The 20,371-nt window shown below is 38.2% G+C and overlaps 1 protein-coding gene across 2 annotated transcripts in view; it reads left to right on the top strand.

The window, feature by feature from the left end:
- The window catches only part of LOC105466603 (WW and C2 domain containing 2), a 217,112-nt gene that overhangs the window by 129,047 nt on the left and 67,694 nt on the right, over positions 1–20,371 (top strand). For both annotated transcript variants that reach the window (XM_011715664.3, XM_011715663.3), the window contains exons 5-7: positions 11,107–11,186; positions 16,302–16,431; positions 19,294–19,440. In XM_011715664.3, coding sequence (XP_011713966.2) covers positions 11,107–11,186; positions 16,302–16,431; positions 19,294–19,440 — 357 coding nt within the window. The remainder of the gene's footprint in view (positions 1–11,106; positions 11,187–16,301; positions 16,432–19,293; positions 19,441–20,371) is intronic.

Here is a 20,371-nt window from a genome sequence, read left to right as displayed (position 1 = left end):
ACACTGTATGTCTCCTTCTAGTGATAACTAAAAATTGTGATTGTAATATAAATGAAGATAAATAAAAGTCTGGATAAGGTAGAAAGAAGGATATTGTAGAGACTGTACACCAGGCTCAGAACTCAGAATAGTAAGTAGGACACTAAAGCTGGCTTTGCCCTGAGGAAATTTGATAAGCTAGGTGAATTTTCCCTTCTATTGTGTCCCTTTCCTGGTGTTATGGTGACAGACCCCAGCTGCATAAAGTGGGGACTCACACAGACACAAAACCTTCAGTGTAAGAATACTAGAATTCAACCAGCCAAACCACCCTAGCATACCTCCCACCACCACCACTGCTGCTTGTTGAAGACAGCAAGAAAGGTTGCCTATCTAGAGCAACAATGCTAGGTAGATAAAGGAGAGAAAAAAAACCACTGGGACCATTGGATTTATCACCAGCAGATACCCCTGAATTCACACTTACCTGGATGGTCTGAAAAAGCCCAAGCTAAACACTTAGCTGTGACAGTTGAAGCGGTGACAAGACGGTTGTGCTTCCAGTCACTTGCAGATGCACGTCTTCTCCAGAGTAATGCACCTTCAACTAGTGCCTTCAGTAGGAAAGTATGAACACATAGCCCAAATCACAGATGTACAGAGAACAAAGAACTGGCAGGAAAAAAGCAGACAATAGAATTTGATCTTGAGATGCTTCAGATTTTTGAGAAGTTAGAGAAAATAGGAAATATCCATGTGTAACATGTTTTTAAGAAATAAAAGAGATTGAAAATATAAGTAGGGAAGATACCATGAAAATGATCAAGAAAATACGGAAACAAACTAAGTAGAACTTCTACAAATTAATCATTTAATGAATTAAAAATCAAAGCTGGTGGGGGATTATTTGCAAAGGTCCAAAATTAGCAAGCAATAGCTTATTTTTTCATACCAATCGTGTTGTTTTTATACCTTCAGTGTTCTATGAGAAAATAACCATTAATCAGTATTTTATACCCAGCAAAACATCTTTCATGCATATGGGTGAAATAAAGACATTTTCAGACAAAATTTGAGAGTAATGTATGGCATCAGTTGTTCACTATATTACTAAAGAAAGCAGGAAAGGAGAGAAAATAAAAAATACAGGGCAAATGAGTCTAATGTAAGATAATAATGTAAATCTCGGTGTATCAATAATTAGAATTAAGTGTAATTGGATTAAATGCTCTAGTTAAAAAGACAACGGTTAAAAGACTGGGTTTGGAAAGAAATCTACCGATATGATACTTAAAGAGACACCTAAAAACAAAGATACAGAAAAGTTAAAAGGATGGGAAGAAAAAGATATACCAATCAATTCCTAATCAGAAAAAAGCTGGTATACACAAATAAGTAAATGAAGCTTTGTTAATGTCAGAAGTGATAGATTTTATGGCAAAATGCTTTACTGAAAAAAAAAAGACCATTGAATCTGTAATATGTCCGTTAAAATGTGGGCCCCAAAATATGTAAAGCAAAAATTGGCAGAAAATCCACAATCATAGTGAGAGATTTCAATATAACTTTTGGTATTTGATAGATTAAGCAGATTAAAAAATTAGTAACAGTATGGAATAGGTAAATACACGTGATTGATAAACTTTAATTAATGTATACAACATGGATCTTATGCTGTATTCGGGTGGGGAAAAATGGGGAGCAAAAATATTTTTCAAGCACATTTAGCACATTCATGAAAACTGGCCACATTTGGGCCATTAGACTTGTTTCAGTATATTTAAAAGTATTGGTCAGACCACATTCTCTGACTGTAGTGAACCTGTTAGAAATTCATTAAAAAATAACAACAAAGCTGTTTCCCACCTTTCGGAAGAGCTGAAATCCAAAAGACGAACAATATGAAGCATTATTAAGGATGTGGAGCAGCTGGAACTCTTTACTGCTGGTGGGAAACTGGCCTTCCCTAATAAAGCTGAACGTGTGCACACCTGTTGCCACGCAGCCCCACCCTGGAACAGAGTGGTTGTAGTGTGTAGCCTCGGTCTGGAATTAGCCTAGGTCTGGAAGTATGTGTCTGTAGCGGACTGGATGAACGCTTTGGGTATGGTCGTGCGGTAGAACCTCATCTAGCAGTGCGGATCAGTGTACACAACTGCATGCAACAGCACAGTGTTGAGTGGGTGAAGCTAGACAAAAGAGTACACACTGTATGAGTCCACTTATATTAAGTTCAGAAAAGACAAAACTATTTACAGGCCTAAATGTTGAGATAATGGTTACTTTTAGGGAAAAGGGAAGGTTTAGTAATTTGGAGGGGCACAAGAATGGCTTCTAGGATTCTGATAATGTGTTGTTTCTTCAACTGTTGGCCTTTCCCTGGGTGTTTCTACTTCGAGGACACTCATTGAGTTGCTATGCCTAGAGTTTTTTTATTTTCAGTTTCTGTGTTGTACTTCTAGGGAACTTTTAAGCTAAATAATTTGGAAGTCTAGAGTAATACACTTCTAAATAATGGGTCAAACATATATGTATATTCTTTGCTAAAATTAGTGAGTGAAACTTTGAAAAAGAGGATAGTTGCATCGCTTCAAAGTGTCTCCCCTCAAATTTGTATTATTTGACTCTGGTGGTTTGAACATGTCTGCTAGTTTGGTACCTCTTTCTTCTTGAATTTGGGCTGGCTCCAGTGAGTACCTCCTGACAAATAGAGTATGGAAAGGAAAAACAGCTGATTTTTACTATAGAAACCTGGCAGCTCCTACTGTAACCAACTGATTAATGTTTCCATCACCAAGGATAAGTCATGTGGAGAGCGTATACTCTCATACATCATTGGGAGAGAAGGGCGTGTCACCTCTGTGGTATTCTTTTCCAGCATCCATCATCTCAGTCTAATTATGAGAGAGTATCAGGCAAACCCAAATTGGAGTACACTTTATAGAACATCTGACTAGTGCTCTTCAGAAATGAATAGGTCATTAAAGACAAGAAAGTGAGGAACTGTCACAGACTGGGGGCAACTAAGGAGACTTAACTGCTGAATAAAGTGGTTTTCTGTTGGGTTTTTGTTGTTCTTGTTGTTTTTAGACAGAGTCTCGCTCTTTCGCCCAGGCTGGAGTGCAGCGGCTCAGTCCGACTCACTGTAACCTCCACCTGCTGGGCTCAAGCAGTCCTCCCACCTCAGCTTCCTGAGAAGCTGAGACTACAGGTGCGCTCCATCACAACCTGGTAAATTGCGTATTTTTTGTAGAGATGGGGTTTTGCCGCATTGCCTAAGCCAATCTCTAAGCCCTGAACAACCACTGTTTCTTGTCTTTCCCGATGTGCCTGTTACAAACATTTCATATAAATGGCGTCTATACTGTGTGATCATTTGTGATTGGCTTCTTTCACTTAGCATATGTTTTCAAGGTTCGTTCATGTTGTAGCATGTATTAGAACTTCATTCCTTGTATTGCCAAATAATATTCCACTATATGAATACACTTTTATTTTATTTTATTTTTATTTTATTATTTTTTAGACAGAGTTTCTCTGTGTCGCCCAGGCTGGAGTGCAGTGGCGTGATCTTGGCTCACTGCACCCTCTGCCTCCCAGGTTCAAGTGAATTCTCCTGCCCCAGCTTCCTGAATAGCTGGGATTACAGGTGCATGCCACCACGCCCAGCTAATTTTTGTATTTTTAGTGAAGATGGGGTTTTGCCATGTTGGTCAGGCTGGTCTCAAACTCCTGACCTCAAGCAGTCCCCCTCCTTGGCCTCCGAAAGTGCCGGGATTGTAGGCATGATCCACTGTACCCAGCCATATTTTATTTATCCAGTCATCAGTTGGCAGATATTTGGGTTTTTGCCACTTTTTGTCTATTATGGATAATGCTGCTGTGAACCTACATGTACAAGTGTTTGTATGGACATAGGTTTCCATTTCTCTTGAGTATATGCCTTGAAGCAGAATTGTTGGGTCATGTGGTAATTTACCGGTTCTTTTTTTTTTCTTTTTAAACTTTTTTATTTGAGAGAAGTCTCACTCTTGTCCCCTAGGTTTGAGTGCAATGACTTGATCTCAGCTCACTGCTACCTCTGCCTTCTGGGTTCAGACGATTCTCCTGCCTCTGCCTCCCAAGTAGTTGGGATTAAGGCGCCTGCCACCACGCCCGGCTAATTTTTGTATTTTTTAGTAGGGACGGGGTTTCACCATGTTGGCTGGGCTGGTCTCGAACTCCTGACCTCAGGTGATCCACCGACCTCGGCCTCCCAAAGTGCTGGGATTACAGGTGTGAGCAACCGCGCCCGGCCTTACTGGTTTAATTATTTGTGGAAATCTAGCATTGACCTTCTATATATTAATATTTATCTGTTATTTGTATCTTGAGATAGTATTTTCATAAATGTTTTATGTAATTTTTCTCATTGGCTTTTGTTTTATTTCCTTTTTATTGTTGTTAAACAAAAGATTTTTTAAAAATATGTTGTGTTTAGCCATGTTGTTTCTGATGACAAATTCCATTTATTAGCCGTCATACATGGTTCCTTTTTATTGTTGTTAAAAGATTTTTTAAAAATACATTGTGTTTAGCCATCTTGTTTCTGACGACAAATTCCATTTATTAGCCGTCATACATGGTTCCAGCAGCATCTGGGAGTCTGCTTTCCTCTACGCTTTATGAAAGTCAAACACTGTTTTATTCTGAATTCTTTGACTGTCTCTCTGGAGTTGGCTTCTTATTTTCTTTGAAGGTGACTTCAGAGATGAGGTAGGTGATGAGGATTTTCAGTAAAGGTGGAAGTGGTAGTCAGGAGAAGGATTTCCAGAAGGAGCAAGTTGACAGTTGCCCTTTCTTGGCTTGCTTAAGGAGCTCCCTGCAAGACAATGGAGAAAATGGTGAAAAGGGAAGGTAGTCATTAGTAAAATACCATTTTGCTCGTTAGAGCTTTAATGTTGCAAGATTCACTTTTAGGGCAAACTTTTGAAACCTGTCTGTCTTGTGATCTTTCTAAGGTCTATAGGTTTCCAGAGTTTACTTTTCCTTCATTGCCATCTTCTTTCCCCTTCTTTTAAAATAAAACCTATGACTCTAGGATTATAAGAAGCGGTAGGAAACTCTGTGATTTTCAGTTATACTTATCACGTTTAATCACAGTATCTTCCTGGTTTTCAGAAATAACTGAAATCAATGTAAAATATCAGTTGCTTTAGCGTAGTCAGTGTAGACAGTGGGAAATGTGCAGAAACCGTGGGCTCTTGCTTCCAATTTAGTACTCTGGGTTGTGAGATTTGGCTCCTTAGGAATAAAAGTAGGTGGTTAGCTACAGCTGTAGTTAAGTTCAGTAATGTGAGAGAAAACACAGACTCTGGGGATTGTGGACTTTTCATGTCTTCATTTCCAGTGGGATACAGGAATAATGAAGTTTCTAAGGCAGAATAAGGGTCACAGTTTTTATTTAGGTCATTTTGCTTCAATTCTAGTTTCTTTTTACATGTATTATGCCATTAATAACAAAACTTTTTAAATTGTATTTTTAGAAGTTGTCCTGGGTTCTAGATAGACTGTGATAGCAGTGTAACCTTTAGCAGGTTACTTACCTTTCCTCTGTAGGTTCCAGGTTCTTTACCAATAAAATGAGAATGAAGACTGTATCTAGTAGAGTAGTTGGCGGATTGAAAATGGGTATTTTTATTTAGCACAGTGATTGGAATACATTAAAAGCACTTAGAAATGTAGCTCTCATTATTGCTTCCTAGCTGAGTCTACATTGTGCTAAGCTTGTAGGTCAGCATTAGCTTAATCTTCTAGTTACCATCTAAGGACATTAGTTTTCACATTCTGTGTTCTACATGTGAGGCTGCATTAGAGAACAGGAGAGTGAAAACAGTGATCCTCCAGTAGCTAGAATGATGCCAAGTGGTTCAAAAGAAGAAAGGTTGTTGTTGAACTACTAATTAACACTATACCGATAAAACCAAAACAACCAGAAATAATGTCTACTTGGAAATACTCATTTGACTTATGGGAGCAAACTTTTTGATAGTTCATAAAATGCCATCTCGGTATTTGGGAGCTAAGAATCATTCTGGTTGTCCATTAAGAAGACTCCCCAGTGTAATAAAAACAGTAGCATATAGCCAACTTTAGGTAAACTAAATAATGTGGGGAACAAAGAAAGCACAGGTTAGCTTCCTATGTGATTGTCACCCAACATAGAATAAAACTTCACTCATATCACCTAAACAGAGGAGAGTCCAAGTGTGTCAGGTCAACGTTTTTTGAATTTCAATTTTTATTGTAGTAATAACACTTAACATGAGATCTGCCCTCTTAACAGAATTTTTAAGTGTATACTATATTCAACTATAAAAACAATGTTGCACCGCAGAGTTCTAGACTAATTTTCATGTTGCATAACTGAAACTTTATTTCCTGTAGCAACTCTGCCTTTTCTGTACACTTCATCACCTGGCAACCACCATTTTGCTGCTGCTTCTATGAGCCTGTTTTAGATACTTTACATAAGTGGAATCATACAGTATTTGTCCCTCTGTGACTTGCTTATTTCACTTGCCATAATGTCCTCAAGGTTCATTCATATTGTCACATATTGCAGACTTTCCTTCTTTTTAAAGGCTGAATAATATTCCATTGTGTATACACACTATGTTTTTTTAATCCATTCATCTGTCAGTGGACTTTTAGATTATTTCTGTATCTTAGCTATTGTGAATCATGCTGCAGCGAACATGGGGGTACTAATAGCTCTTCAAGATAAAGAATGTCTTAAATAATTTTTAAAAAAATTTAAATTGGCCTATCATCATAATCCAAATGATTTTTTGTATAATATTTACCTCATGCAATCCAATGATTTTAAGACTTCTATTTTTTGTCAATAAGATACAGTAATTGTTTTAATTCATTATTTCTAAATGGGTTCAATATCACCATTGTTTTAATCGAATGTTTTCACTTGATTTTTATATATGGAGAGAGATAGGGGTCTAGTTTCATTCTTCTGCATGTGGATATTTAGTTTTCCCAGCACCGTTTACTGAAGGGACTGTCCTTTCCCCAATATGTGTTCTTGACACCATTGTCAAAAATGAGTTCACTGTAAATTTGTGGATTTGTTTCCTGGTTCTCTATATCTGTGTGTCTGTTTTTATGACAGTTGTGTGCTGTTTTGGTTACTATGCCTCTGTTGTATAATTTGGAAAAAAGAAAAACTTCAGCCGAATTAAATTTAAAGGAGTTTAATTGAGCAATGAACGATTTGTGACTCGGACAGCCCCCAGATTCACAGCAGACTCACAGAGACTCCGGGAGTGCCTTGTGGTCAGAACAAATGTAAAGACAAAAAACGTACAGTGACGTACAGGAATTGGAAGTGAGGTACAGCAACAGTGAGACTGGTTACAGCTTGGCATTTGCCTTATTTGAACACAGTTTGAACATTCAGCAGTCTGTGAGGGGTTGAAGTATGGCCACTGGGATTGGCCAACACTCAGTTATTGTTACAGGTATATACTGTTAGGTTTTCAATTTTGTCTGGCTATTAAGCTAAGTTACAGTTCATCCACGAGATCTCAATTATAGAAGTATGAAGTCCTTCTCAGGCCATATTTGGTTTGCTTTAACAATTTGAAGTCAGGTAATGTGATTCTCTCAGTTTTGTTGTTTTTGCTCAGGATATCTTGGGTCTTTTTTGGTTCTATATAAATCTTAGGATTGTTTTTTCTGTATCTATGAAAGGATTTTGATATTTTGATGAGGATTGCATTGAATCTGTAGATTACTTGGGGTGGTATGGACATTTTAATAATATTGATTCATCCAATCCATGAACATGGTCTATCTTACCTTTGTGTGTCCTCTTCCATTTCTTTAATCAATGTTTTATAGCAGGGTTGTTCAATCTTTTGGCTTCCCTGGGCCACAGTGAAAGAATAAGAATTGTTTTGGGCTACACGTAAAATACACTAACATTAACAACAGCTGATAAGCTAAAAAATAAAAAATAAGAAAAGCAAATATCTTCATAATATTTTAAGAAAGTTTACGAACTTGGGCTGCATTCAGAGCTATCGTGGGTTGGGCAAGCTTGTTTTATAGTTTTCATTGTAGAAATCTTTCACTTCTTTGGTTAAGTTAATTCCTAGGTATTTTGTTTTATTTGTTGCTGTTGTAACAAACTGTATTTTCAAAGGTAAAGACAGGTTTTAGCTCAGATATATAAGTGCTATCAATTTTTGGACTGATTTTTTTTTTCCCCAAAAGATAAAAGTGTTGCTGTCTTTTTGGCAAAAAGCGCTTGAGAATGCTGTCCTAAATAGAAATACATGTAGAATGAGCTACTGATTGCTGTGGTTATTTTGATATGATATAGTTTAATATTAAAACTGAAATGTTTTTGTGATATACTGTGAATGAGCTCATTGCTGTTAATTCACATTACAACACCTTTAAAATCCAGTTCAGGTAGCCTTCTCAAGGAGTTCCACCCTCATCCCCAAGCCATAAATAATCCTTTCTTCCTTTGAGTTCCAGTAGCACTGTTTATAACTCTTTATAGTTATAAATTGGGCCTTGAAACATAATTATTGTATTTCTTTTCCCTAATATAAGTACATAAGGGCACAAACTGATAAACCTTCAGGTAAACTCAACAGATACGTTATTGAATATCTGCTTTGTCCAAAGCAGTGTGCCTAAAGGTATGCAAACATGAGTATTCCACTGCTCCTGTCTTTGTCATGGTGTTCCTCATAGTGCCTGGTCTCTCTCTTGACACTGTTCTCCTGTATTCTAGGATGCCCTTTTTTTCCCCCTTACATCTCTTGCCACTACTTCACAGTGTATTTTGTCTCTCCCTCTAGTAGATATGTGAATAATGGAGATGCCCAAGGCTTGCTCTTGAACGCTCTTCTCTTTTCAATACACACCCCCTTTAGGTAATCTTGTTTATTCTTATGCACCTAAAATATCATCTTTATGCCAATGACTATAAATTATCTATCTCTAGTCCAGACACTTTTGAACATCAAGTCTACATATTCTAGTTACCATTGAAGTCTCCTGGGCATCACAGAAATAAATATCTTAAAGAAAATCCTTCCTCTTTTCTTCCACATTTTGTCCTGCTCTCCAGGAAAGCACCTTCATTCACCCAGCTGTCAAGCCAAAATCCTGATGTGATTTTGGTCACATGCTCTCCCCTACCCTCCACGTTGAGTCCATCACCAAGTCCTGTTGATTCTCCCTCTGAAGTATCTTCCTCCTCTGGCTCTTGCCCACATGCCAGCCCACAGTGCTGGCATGATGGACCCTTGCGGCACTTCTGGTCAGTCCCCACAGCGTTGTCACAGTGACTATTTAAAATCATAAAGCAAGTCATGCTTTAATCTCCTTGATTCTCGTTGTTCTTAGAGTAAGATTGAGAAATTCTCAATGTGGCATCTATGTATCAGTCCTTTTCCAGTTCCATCTTTTGCCACCCCCACTCTCTGTAATCCAGCCACGTGGCATTCTTTAAATTCCAGAGGTTGACTGAATACCCCCTCACCCCACTGTCCCTTTAGGGTTTTGCACAAGCTCTTCCTGTTGAGGACCCCTTCTACCAAGTGAGTCCCCACTAACCCTCTCAATTGAAACATTGTTTCTTCAGACAGTCTCCACCCAAGCCCTCAGACTAAATGAGGTTCTGTTCTCTTGGCATATCTAAGTATCCTGAACGTAGAGCACCTTTTGTAATTACTAAGATTTCTTTTGTTGGCTGATTATTTGCTCAATATATGGCTGCTCCATTGTCTGTAAGATCCTTGAGGGCAGGGATCATGTCTGTTTTGTTCACACTCAGGCCCGGCACCAGACACATAGTAAAGAGTCAATACCTTTTTGTGGAATGAGTAAAATAAATCAACATAAAAGTTCAAAAGCACACTAAAATATTGCACAACAGAATGTGTTTAAAACTTAAGGCTCTGGCTGGGCACGGTGGCTCACGTCTGTAATCCCAGCACTTTGAGAGGCCGAAGCAGGTGGATCGCTTGAGCCCTGGAGTTCAAGACCAGCCTGGGCAACATGGTCAAACCCCGTCTCTACTAAAAACACAAAAACTAGCCAGGCGTTGTGGCAGGCGCATGTAATCCCAGCTACTCTGGAGGCTGAGGCACGAGAATTGCTTGAACCTGGGAGGCAGAAGTTGCAGTGAGCCGAGATCGCACCACTGCACTCCAGCCTGGGCGACAGAGCGAGACTCTGTCTCAAAAAAACAAACAAACAACAACAACAACAAAAAACTTAAGGCTCTAACTTAATACATGGAAGTAAGTTTCTAGCCCTCGTGTGAAGATCTTTATTAGTTTGTGACTAAACCAGGCATGTGCTGCTTTTGTGATCTGTCAAATTTTAGAATTGTTATTACCAAAGTATGTATTTGACAACAGGAAAAATATATTTTATCAGTTTGACAACAGATATTTATTGATCATCTGCTGTTTGCTTGGCATGGTTGTAGATCTCAGGATACAGCTGGGGGATTGCAGCTTACTTTCCCATGGAGGACAGACAGTGTACATGGAGAATTTCAGCTCCTGAAAAATACTCTGGTCTAAATAAAAGAGTCGCGGCAGGGACAGGGAGCTAGAGAAGTCCTATTTGAAAAGGTAACATTTCAGCTAGCATTGGAGGGACAGGGAGTCAACTGCTGGAGATCTGGGGAGAGCTTTCCAGGCAGAGGGAACTGCCGGGACATCCGAAGAATAGGGAGGTGGGCAGTGACGCTTGTCACAGTGAGAAGGAAAAACACACACTTTTATAGAGATGCCATGACTTGGAGTTCTTATTCTGCCCATTTTGGCTGGAGACAATGATGATGTCCAGCTCATAAGAATGTTGCTAAGCAAGGTAAGAAGGTAAATAGTAGTAATAATACACATCACTGATAGTTTTAAACATTATTCATATGCCTTCCACAGAATTTATGTGAAGGAGAAACTGGTAAAGTAAATGTTACTTTAACTAATGGCTTTGTTTATGTGTTTAATCGTTTACTAATTTATTATCTTTTAAAACAATAGGCTATGTGGCTAATTATTTGCAAACATTTATATTTGTGTTGATTTCTCTTTAAAGGTTAAAAAGCTAAAGAGAGAACTCTCACAGATGAAGCAAGAACTGCTCTATAAAGAACAAGGCTTTGAAACATTGCAGCAGTGAGTATGAAAATACTGAATCAACTGTAGAGTAAGCTTCCTAACTAATATTAAAACAAAGAAAATAGAAGTACAGATTACATAAGAGCTTTTTCAGAGAAACATAAAGTAAAAAGTTCAGAGCTCTACACCAAAAGAAAACCAAGCAATCAACTAACAGATACAAACTTGGGAAAGATCTATACACTTGAAAAGCTCCAAAGTTTTTATTAATCACTGGAGATCCAAAGAAACCAAAGTGAAAAGCCTTTGTCTTACCTTGATCTCCTGGACCCTTGCTGGCCTCCTCTAAGATTGTGGTACCGAGCTAAGAGACTAGGCACAAGAAATTCCTCTCCACATTCGGCTGGGCTGGCTCTACTTGACCCCTATGTGAGCCTGCAGCTGCCCTGGGCCCTCGGGTGGAGGCCTGTCTGTCTCTCTCTGTCAGCCCCAGGGATGACCTGGAGTCTAACCCTGACAGATGGCAGGGGAGTAAGAGCAAGTCAGGATTATCAGCAAAGGACCGGGAGTGCGTGCCTCACTTCCTGCCTTCCTCTACCTTTCCCGTTTGCTACTGAAGTCAGCTGGGCCATTAGCAGAGCCCTAAGCTGGGCCAGGTTAAGTGGAAATGGAGGTGACAGAGGGTCACAGGATCAGGATATCCCTTCCCCATTCCTGGCCCCTGAAAGCCACTGTTCTCCCTGCTGCTGAGGCCCAGCCTGTCCAAACCGTGACAGGCACACCTGAGACTTTCCAATCCTGCAGACTCTACTCCACAGGGTCTCTCATGGGAGAGAAACAGTCCGTGGTTTTCACAGCCACATGACCACATAGCGGAGGTTCAACTTCCCTCCTGCTTGGTGTCTCCAAGTGTGGTGCAGTATTTCTAGGGATGTCCCCGGTCAGTTTCCTGTTCAGGCAGGTTTCATGTTCTTCCCAGCATCTCCCTTGGTAGCACCTCAGGAATGCCAAGCTGGTCTCAGGTGCTACCTCTTTGGAAAGTACCCAGCTGTGTTCCTTTTGCCTGTGGAATCTTACTTTGCCTTCTGCTCTTCGGAAATTTGGGATGCTCCAAGCAGCGAGGGGTGACCCCCTTTAAAGATCCTGTGTGTCACTGGCCAGACAAACAAACTGGTTGTTCTTGTTTGGGTGACTAGTCATGTCTTGGGATACCCGGGCGCTGCTCTTGACCACCAGTCAGACGTATGACTAATTTCACACGTGCTGTTATCGCTCAGACTCCTTTTTTCCTGCTCACCACATATAATCATGACCCTGATATTCCTTCAGATGCTCCCATCCCAGTGGTTCTCAAACCTGACTGCATATTAGAATAATCTGGAGAGTGCTTAGAAAAATAATGTTTCTAGTCTCTATATCAGGTATATTTTATGAGATCCCAAGTGCTTCTAAAGTCCAGCCATGTTGTAAGAACCTCAGCTGGTTGCAGAGCTCCCCAAAAAACCGAGCAGAACTCGAATGACATAAGTGCGTTATTTAGTAATTGTTTATCAACATAAAGCAGGGCTTTGTGGTGGGGGTGGGGAGAAAAAACAGACTTTGAAGAGTGCCATGAAGTGTTTAGCCGTATGTTCCACATTCTTAAGGCACATGAAATGATAACTCGCATCACCATTTGGGATTAAAGGTTAGCCAAACTTGCTGTCTTTGTTGTATTGATGTAACAATGCTGTATTGTTTCAAAGCAGTTTGCTTGCAAGCAATTTTTATAGGAATCTAAGGCATGTTTAAGAATCTGTCAATAACATTCCACAAGAAAACAATAGACATTTGTTGTAGAAATTCAGACATTCTCCTGCAATGATTCTAATCCCTTGAACCAAGAGTGGAAAGATATGGTGTCTAAGAGACCTCTCCTGTGTACCTTTACTATAGACCAAATGAAGCTGTTTTTATTCCAGTGTTCACCACCATACCACTAAAATGCTGAATGAGCAACAATCAAACCCAGCAGCCGGACTTTTTAAGAAACCACATTCTTGATACTATAAAGGGATTTATATTTGTGGCTATGACAGAAAATATATTTCAGGAAAAGATTTCAATAGAATCTTATTGTAGGCTTTTGTAGCTTTTATTTACAATAGAATGGAATATATTTGTTGAATCTGGAATTATAATGTAATTTAAAGTTGAGCTTTCATTTTACTTGGTACAATAGTTTTATGCTGGAGAGACAAATATGGCATTATTCTCTACGTTATGCATTTCAGTTTGTGGGCCCAGATTTGACTTTGGCGTAAGCAGCGGTGTAGTGTATGTGTCAGTGGATACCAGGAAGATGCCTGTTTCCATTTTGCATTCAGAATTGGAAAATAGACTAGTGATGAAACAGCAAGTCACAGGCATATACAGATTCTGTGAAAATTTGGTTCTCAGGGTATACACTTTCCAGAGAAGGAATGCAAATGAACATCTTTTCTCTCTCAGAAGAGACTAATATATTGAGTGAAAATGAGTTATAGGGCACACTCAAGTCAAGAACTTCCAAAAGAAATTTTAAGAAAAAAAAATGGCACTTCTCATATTAAGAACAAAAAGCATGATACTTTAAGTCAGCAAATGATGCTTCTATTTTGGTTAATTTTATGGCAAGTTAGTGTCAAAAGAGAAAAAGTGGGAAAAGAAAAGTAGAGGAGAAAAACAAGAAACAGTGAAATAAAGGAAAAAGGCAGCACGTAAAGTAGAGAAGTTCAAAGGAGGCAAAAGGAAATGAGCAAAAAGCGTTCCACGATGAAAGCTGAGCCGTGTTCTTCATATTTAGTATTCTGTTGAGCAGTGGACAGCCAAGAGATTTTCATGTGGTCAAAGCTCTATAAAATTTAAATTAGCGGTCTTGAACCAGTCCTGCTTTTATTTTTTAAATGTTAAGGTTTATTTCTGAAAACAGCTTACCTGCTTTTATTTTCACATGATAAAGTTTATATTTATTTCTGAATCAAAGATTTGTTTTATCATTAAATTCTGAAGACTTTACGCTAACAGGAAGAAATTGAGTTTTAGAAGTTCACTTTGACGCAATTTCAGATACCCCTATTACTACCTATTTTATGAAATCCCACATTTTAGTTTTTATTTTTAGTTAAGAAGTGCTACATTTGAAAATGCCAAAATGCTATATTTGGAAATATCATTTGTTTTAATAAGCGATTTCCTCAGCTAAGTTGGTGGATATAATACTTAAGAGAGTCAGAAATTCCATTGATAAACCTCTTCCCAAATGAATAGAATTAGCTGATATTCAAAGTACTTCACTAGTCCCATCAGATATTCTAAATGTGTTAGTCATAAGGGCCCCAGTTCTGAATCTGTCATTTTAGGATAGTTCCCCTACTAGCTAAGTGTCTGTGCAATTTGGAGTATAAATTTGCATCAACTTTCTCCCTTGGCTTCTTCATTTGGAAGAAGTGTCTAGGGGATCTTTAGGGGCCCTTCCCATTCTGAACATTGTGTGTCTGTGTGTGTGTGTGCGTGTGCATGTGCACGCACACGTGCATGTGTTTAATCTGTGATTTGATTGGTTGTACTTTATTATTAGATGATCTTATGATCAAGTTTATTTTATTTTCTTAGGTTCTTAAGTCTTTAATTGCTTGTTGAGCAGCATAAGGTAGTGACTAAAACAGTACTTGGGGAAATACGTTATCTACAAACTGCACTTGTTTGAGTGGATTTGGAAGAGTGATTAAGATGACATTGCTTTATCTTTTTCGGATTATACCTTTCATATTGCAAATAAGTATTAATTATTAAATGTTTTAAACCAAATGAGCTCAGAGTCTGTTTTCTCTGATTCAGTAGGTGTTGTTTCTCTGGAGACTCTGGATAAGACCAAAACTATGTCTAAGAATGTGTATAGAGTTGTTGGCTAGGGCAGAGGCATAGCCATATGTCCCACAAGGAGAACTCGTGCTGAATTCATAGTGAATCCCAGACAGCACAGGTCGCTGGGGAAGACCAGGAGAGTGATCATGAAGAGTACATGAAACTATTTTTTAAAAAAGAATTAGGTAATTTTATTAGGCCCTTCAAACACAAAGAATTAGGTTACATGAAATCCTCCAGCCTAAAGTGACAATGTAAACTGTAAGGACACTTGGTAAGCAGCTCTGCAGGGATAATAAATTAGCTCATTGAAGAGCTGTTTATTCAATATGAGTTGAGAAATGGCTACTGCCCTTCTGCCGTTTTCCTAAGTTTGAACTCATCCAGCAAGTCAAGCAATTTTATCTTGACTCATAACTTTCATAAAAGCAGAATAAATACTATATATTTTATATATATATATAGAGAGAGAGAAATAAGAAACTAACCACACAATCCAAACATTATAGGATACTCACTAATATAAATAATAATTTGTGTATTAACCATTTATTAAAGGCCTCACAAGCTGCAGGCCCTGTGCCAGGTTTTGCACAGACATTACAGCAAAACATTATGTAAAAGTAGGTGGCAGTTTACTTGCCTCTGTGTTCTTCTGCTAAAGCATTTGCCCATGTCTTTTACCTTTCTTGGGTGAAGATCAGAATCAGCACTTGATAAGATTTGGGTTCGGCCAGCAGTGGGATCATTCAAACAGGTTGAAGGCAAAAAGACATGCATTTATTTGAACCTGAAAGTGATTAGAAATGGACTGGGTTTGAAGTGAGGGATGGGAGAAATCTTAGCCGCCTGTGATTAAAAGAGAAAGGAGGGGCCGAGGAGTGCGGATCACAAGATCAGGAGTTCAAGCCTGGCCAACACGGTGAAACCCGATCATTGTCAAAAATACAAAAATTAGCCGGGCATCATGGCAGGCACCTATAATCTAGCTACTTGGGAGGCTGAGGCAGGAGAATTACTTGAACCCAGGAGGCGTAGGTTGCAGTGAGCCAAGATCGCACACTTGCACTCCTGCCTGGGCGACAGAACAAGACTTCATCTCAAAAAAAAAAAAAAAAAAAAAAGAGAAATGAGGAGTAACCGCCTGAAAAGATGATTGCTGGTATATGAGAGTCAGAAGTGAAATAATCATCCAACTTAGACAATTCCGAAACCAATTCCTACTGTCTGTTTAACTTATATGCGATCATTCTTTGATACTTTTTCTTTCTTTTTCTCTTTTCACAGAATTGATAAAAAAATGTCTGGAGGCCAGAGCGGGTATGAACTTAGTGAAGCCAAAGCCATTCTAACAGAACTAAAATCTATCAGAAAAGCCATTAGCTCAGGAGAAAAAGAAAAACAAGATCTGATGCAGGTACATTGTAAAACATTTTGTTAAGCCAAACTTCTACCTTCTGAGGCCCCCAGAAATTCTTACTGGGGCAGAAGTGCTCCCTGAGAGTCTGGGGGACCCCTTCCACCCCAGCCGCATTTGTGCAGAATGGGCCCTGCGGAGATGGTTGCAGTCACAAAGGTAGCCTGCTGCCTTGGAGCAGAGCAGAGTGATTCCAAGTGACTGTACACTTTGTTGTAAACAGCCTTTGGATGGCCTTTGAGATAGTGGGTGGCGGGGCCTGGAGCTCATGTAAGGAGATTAACATCTTGGTGCACCCTGAAACTCACTGAAAACTTCCTGTGGGACCCCAATAAGCAGAATTCTCAGCCCAGGATACACAAGGGATATGTCATTTGCCATCAGTAAGTAGAAGGCTTGCCTTTTGGGGATGAGACTATGTAAGGAGCTTAGAAAAGTTTTCCGACCCAGTTGATTCTGGGGTGCCAGCTGAGAGGTGGGGAGTGCTGACCCAGCTGGGGGATGCCTATACAGTTACCCTCGGAAAGCTGCGCATGGCCGTAGATCCCCTGACTAAACCCGTTCACTTCTCAGCCTGTGGGTCTTCACTCCCAGTGATCCAGCAGCATGTGTAGAAAAAACAAAATAGCCATTAAGTGATCAGTATTCTGAATATCTATACTTATCAAATACAAGGGTGTCTCTCTTCCTCTCCTTCCGTCCATCCCGTAATTATCACAAACACTAAGAATTCTTATTTCATATATTTGGAGTTCTTACTTAGCTGAGGAATAATTCAGTCCGCATCTTTGTGAAAATGTTAGAGTCACTGATGATGTTTACATTCTCAATAGAACATCTACATTTAAATACCATAGTTAACTACTTGATGTTGGTTTTCAAAATATGAGTTGAATATAGATAAATATTCTTGGATCCATATAATTTTGCATTACTTGCAAGAAGAAATCTAATAGAAAAGACAACAATAATAACAGCAAATACTTATAAATACTGACTTTGTGCCAGGCATTCTTCTAACTGCCTTGCATATAAGTAATTCCCTTGATCCTCACAACAGCCACTAAAGGTAGGCACTATTATTATTCTCAGCTTACAGACGAGGAAGTTACAGCACAGAAAAATTAAAGTTTCTTTAAAGTCATACAGCTGGTAAGTAGCAAGACTGTGGTTTAAGCCCAGGCAGGCTGGGTTAATGTGGTTTTACCATATGTATAACACGTGCAGGACTTCGCTGGTGTGTATTTTGGTTTTGTTCTGCAATTGTCTTGCTGATTAAGTCAGTAATTCCAGAAATGCATGTCATAGGTCCTTTAAAAAAAAAAAGTTAATAGAACTGGAGCAAATTTACATTGGAACCTTCTAATTCAACAATTTTAGGTCATCTTTCATTTTTCCTATAAACTTTGGATTCATCTGCAGGCCCGATTAAATTAAAAGATTAGATTCCTTTTTAGTTACTAAAGTACATAGAATAATTAATTAGTAGATGCAGAGATTGACAATAGAGTTAGAAGGGACTTTCGATATCTTCTGTGACTTTCAAACCTCTTTGACCACAGTAAGAAATAGATTTTACATCAAAACCCGGTAACACACAATTGTGTGTATCTATAGATAAACAGGTGTGCATGCGTGTGCACACACACACATATACACTCAAAATGAATTTCACAGAAATATGCATACTCTTAATGCTGGTGATGTACTCCGATTTTATTTTCTAGTATCTTCTATTTCTTTAAAAAAAAAATACTAGTAACAACCTGCTAAATTGATTGAATGTATTGCCATCACAGATAAGTTTGAAGAACACTGACTTTTTTTCACTGTATAGATGGAAAAATAGAAAAGACTTGCACAAGGTCACTCAAAGGTTTTTTTTGTTCTTTTCTATATTATTTGATGTGACCATTTATGTTTTATCCTCTCATATATATATATATATATAGAGAGAGAGAGAGAGTATTAATATCCCTTTGAAAGAAAATAGAGAAAGGTAAAAAATTCCTGATCTCTGATATTTCTAATTCCTCCTAATCATGAAAATTTTAAATATCAGGATTAAATACAGGTTCTTTTGTTGATAATAATCATTTCTTATCATTTTATTAGTATTACTGTAGGGTTTCCATTTTACTGTTTTAAGTGATTCAGATTAGTCTTTCCTTTTCAATACTTTCACTTGTTCATATCCTCCCTCTAAAGTAAACACAGTATATTAAACCTGAGTGCCCACAGCAGGCACATTTGCTTTTGATTATTCTCTTTACCAAGCCAAACATGTCACCACAGGCAGTGCCATGCAGTAGACACACAGATGGGCTTGTTTGATGCCTGTGCCATTCATTAGCAACTTCTGAGCCTCAGTTTCCTAATCCCTAACATTGATGTGAGCTAAATAATCTCTTGGGTCCTGTCCAGATGTACAATGGCATAATTGAAGAGGTCTCCAAAGTAGGAAATTCTCTTACTGTATCTAAAATGAGAGATCGCATTATAGATACTGCGTTTCCAGAATTTCAGTTGCATAAAGTGAGTGGGTTCCTATTGAAATAGAGGCAACTTCTTAATGAAATTTTTAAAAATAAGACATGCATGTATTTTAAAGATACCATTCATAGGAAAATGCTATCTTGGGAAAGATAAGACAACTGGTTTAACACGATCTCGCTTCTGAAGTCACGTATGTAGGTGCAAAATTATATCCTACTATTATTTTTTCAATTATATAAAGTGGTAAGTACCTACTAAATAAAGTAGTTTTTTTTTTCCATTGAGATTATCTCTTTCCTTTCAATTTCACCTGGTAGGGAAGGTTTGCTCTCTTAATTTATGAAAAACTTTGTGTTTTCTGAACAGAGTCTTGCTAAGCTGCAGGAGCGGTTTCATTTGGATCAGAACATTGGCAGATCTGAGCCAGATTTGAGATCTAGTCCTGTGAGCTCTCATTTATCTCTCTCCAGACAGACCCTTGATGCCGGGTCACAAACAAGCATTTCCGGAGATGTAAGTTATCTGTATTGAAGAGTTGGCCCAGTGTTGTCCTTGATGGGCCTTACTTGCAATATGGATGGTGAACTGGAACCAGAAGTATATGTGACTTGGATTCTGGCTGTGTGCATTCAGTGTTTCATTCTCATAAGATTAGTTTTAAAAATCATAGCCTCATCTTTTCTATCTAGGTGCCAAGCGTGTCAGGATTTGTCCATATGAATAGCTTTGTTCAAACTTTCTCATGCTATATTCCTTTAAAGACACATTGAAAGGCTAGAGGCATGTGAGAATTTCACTTTTTCCTATTACGTTTAGAGTCTTGGAAATTTAGGTTCTTTCAAATAAACATTACGCCAATGAGAAACAGAAAAACATGCCTTTTAAGACTAATAAGAAAACTTGTTTTTGTAAATCTTAATTGATTATATTAAAATGTTTAATCTGTGATTTATATCTGCCATTTAAATATTTAATGTGGCTTGGCTATTGTTAACTATTTTACCTTCTCCATTTTGGGATGCCATTAGCAAGTATTTACTTCTCAATACATTCCTATTTATTTTCATATTCTTTTATGCTGCTTTGAAATATGTGCTGTGAAAGTAAAACAGAAATCAACAGTAGGGCTTACCTATTTGAAAATTAATTTTTGAACTTAGTTTATATTTTGTACAGTTGAAAGCTAAATGCTAGAAATTAGGTTCATAAAGGCAAAGAAATTAGTTCCAGTTCATAAATTTTATTGACCTGTACACCCTTCATAAACTCTAAGATACCAGACACATTTACCTTGGTATTTACAATATCAGGATATTTTTTATCTTGAATTTAACATGTAGAGAAAATAATGTTAGAGTCTTTGAAAAACAGATCAGCTTGAATTGAAAGAAATGTTTTGCCCCTACTGAGACAATGAAATAAGTGTCTTTTTAAATTGGTGTTT

The sequence above is a fragment of the Macaca nemestrina genome, chromosome 3, assembly GCF_043159975.1.
Source record: "Macaca nemestrina isolate mMacNem1 chromosome 3, mMacNem.hap1, whole genome shotgun sequence".
Classification (NCBI taxonomy): Eukaryota; Metazoa; Chordata; class Mammalia; order Primates; family Cercopithecidae; genus Macaca; species Macaca nemestrina.
The sequence above is the reverse complement of the archived record's forward strand: the minus strand, read 5'-3'. Positions and strand labels throughout refer to the sequence as shown.